Source organism: Cystoisospora suis (assembly GCF_002600585.1).
Source record: "Cystoisospora suis strain Wien I chromosome Unknown contig_5330, whole genome shotgun sequence".
NCBI lineage: Eukaryota > Apicomplexa > Conoidasida > Eucoccidiorida > Sarcocystidae > Cystoisospora > Cystoisospora suis.
Genome location: NW_027158120.1, coordinates 7,155 through 10,063, shown reverse-complemented (window position 1 = coordinate 10,063; position 2,909 = coordinate 7,155). Strand labels below are relative to the sequence as shown.

The following is a 2,909-nucleotide window of genomic DNA, read 5'->3' as shown; positions in this document are numbered from 1 at the left end:
GCAGAAGTATCCTCACTGTCGCCTTTTATCGAGGGCTATCTCTTAATTCTTCCACTCTCAGTAGTTGTCCACCACGGGTCCTCTAAGGCACTCCGCTTATCATTCGCTTCTGCTCAGCTGTTTCGCTGACTGAGTGACTGCTGCAATCTTTTTCTTGAGCTTTTTCGGAAGGAGGCCCCCGGTCACTCGCCCGGCGGGCAGCCACTGACCGGGGCAAGCCGGGGGGCGTCATCGTTTGCCGGGGACAGGGGTTTTGATTGTGGATCGACCGACGGATGGAAGAGCCCACCCGGCTGGAACCGAGCGGGAATAAAGCAGTTCTAGTCTACGCTAGTAACCGGCGGAACAGACAATCTACTTGGAGGAGTTCATCCGCCTTTTCTGAGTTTCTTATTGGAGTCAATGTATTGAGGGCGCTTGGTGATTTGACGTCCCCCTGTTGCATAGTGATACTAGCCCACCCACAGCACTGTTGTTTCGTTGAGTATCGTGTGTCCCGTCTCACTCACAGTTTAGGCAGTACAAACTTCCCGTGGCCGTGGGCCAGCAGCACCAGCCGGAGTCTATCGACTAACTCGCGGTGCCGCCGCCGCCGTGCCTGGATTCTTCCGTCCGTCGAATTCAGAGGGCGTGGTGGTCGAAGTGTGGGTTTGAAAGAATAGGACTTTTGTCTTGAGTGGCTTCGTTGAGAATGAAAAGTGCTCTGCTTTGGTTTTGAATGAAGTCTCACCGTTTCTTTTACCACCACCGTCTTGGCGTCTGTAAGAACGCCAAGACGGTGGTGGTATGGGTCGGCCGTTCGGGAGGAGTTATTCCCGACGGTGTCTCACTCTGGGGGCATCTCCCCGGACTACGTCGAAGTAGGTTGACATCGTCTCGATCTTTGAATCTGTCTCCTCTTTATCCTCCCCTTTGTTCGTGTCCTCTCCTCTCTTCAGCTGATTTGTCATGCCGGACTCAAGCAGTCGTAGGATTCTCGCGTTCTCCTTCAGCTGGTTCTCTCTTTCTTCTCTCTCTCCCCCGTCGGCTTCCAATGATTTCTCCATCGTCCGTTGCCTTCTTCTTTCTTTCATTCTCCTCCACGGCAAGCTCGTTATCGAAGTGTTCCTAGAAAACGTAGAAGTTTCCTTCTTCGGCGTCAGAGTGTGTATAAGGTTCTAACAGGTTAGATCGTTTATACACCGTGTGCTACGATGACGGTTCTGTTCTTAGATCGTGCTTTACATGCGCCTTTTTTTTTTATTACAATTTCCCTTCTTCCTCTTCATTTTGGTCGTCTGATCCTTCTCAAGCTATCGAATGTCCTCCCTCCTGTCCTGGAGGGGGGCAGTCGCTTCCTCTTTTAATGCATGTACACTCCATGCGCCATCGTCGCCGTTAAAATGGCAAAGCAGAAAAACAAGCGGAGAGAGAATGAAGAAAAAGGAAGCGGAGAGGGAGAAGCGGCAGAAACGAAGAAGTATCTATATCTTCTCTCTTGCCCAAGGTTAGTTTGCTCTTGCATGTCGCGAAGACTTCGCATGTGCTAGAACGGGTTTCAAAGAAATCCGTACCTCTAGCTGGTATGTGTGATCTCCAGCTGATGTTGTCGATCTGATGAACAAAATGCAGCGCTTGAGGTCGTCTCCTGTTCGCACATACATACATTTATGGATCTTAATACTGAGACGGATGTCTAGCTATTTCTGTAGGGAACGATGAATAGAGAGATTGTGAGATAGGTAGGCAGATAGATAGGAGAAAGATACATAAGGTGGGTAGTTATCGGTAGAGCAGACATGATATTGAAAAGAAGGACGATGAAACCTCTTCTCAACTTTCACACTTCTTTTCTCTAGGATATAGATCGAATGACCCAGCTAACGAGAAGCAAGAGAACGACAACAAATGGCACTCTCGGGTCGATTTTTCTTTGTTTTCTTTTCCTCCGTAAGTTAAATATATTCTACATCATGTATCCGTATGCCGTCTCGCGGAAGAAAGAGACAAGAGAACTCCGGCCGTCTTCCTACCTTATCACCAGGAGAGAGGTTTCTCTTTTTTTCTCTCTCCTTCTTTTCTTTCGAGCTATCTTGCATTCGTCTCCTCGCAGTATCCATCTCAGACAAATTGAACGAATGAGACAGAAGCAGGCAGTCAGACAAGCGAACGCCTTTTCTCTACCGTCGCTTCGTCTCCTCTAAGGAAATACAAACCCGTAAGGTTAAAGTGAAAGAGATCTTGCGCTGTTCTATCTTAAGGATGTCTGTGTGATGGTCTTCAGCCTAGAATATCGAAGATGTCACACTTTTCTACGCTAACGATTGAAGTTCGGGGAGACCTGTCTGTTGACACACTAGGCGAAGGATTGAAAATGGAAGAGTGTTTAGATACTTGATGGAGAGAAAGAGAGGTATGTGGTAAGCCGCCGTCCAGTCTACCGGAAATGCATGCCTGCTTCTACCTTTCTTTTGGACTACGCGTTCCTTGAAAATTCCCTTCTTTCTGCGTGTCATTCTTTTTCTCGTCATGGATCTGCGTGTGTGTACGAATGTGTATGTGTTCAGCTTCATCCCGTCGACATATCGCTCTCTGTGGGATAGTACGCTCGATCTCTTCTGGACCATCTGCCCGGCTGCGGCATCTCATCCAGTGGCATAAAGGAGAGATAGTGAACAGCCATCACAGAAGACAAAGAAGACGAAGACCGAAATGATATGCAACAGACAAAAAAGGAAAGAGAAAAGGAGGGAAAGGAGAGGGAGAAGAAGAATGGAGATCACCTACGGCAACAATTTTACTCCTCTTTAATGCTGCAAAGATTCTACTTTCAGAATCTTCTTCATCTTCTCGGCACTCTTCTGCTTACGAAGACCTAGAGAAAAGGAGTAGCGAGAGCCTTGCCTGCGGATGTTTTTTGTTTTTTTTTT

At 47.7% G+C, this 2,909-nt stretch overlaps 1 protein-coding gene across 1 annotated transcript; it reads left to right on the top strand.

Annotated features, from left to right (window-relative positions):
* Nucleotides 1-250: 250 nt before the first annotated feature.
* Nucleotides 251-2,909, top strand: CSUI_009136 (uncharacterized protein). Its single transcript, XM_068069255.1, has 2 exons — nt 251-1,486; nt 2,547-2,909. Exon 1 carries the CDS (start codon nt 719-721, stop codon nt 1,109-1,111), a length of 393 nt encoding a protein of 130 aa, XP_067918771.1. The 5' UTR covers nt 251-718; the 3' UTR covers nt 1,112-1,486; nt 2,547-2,909.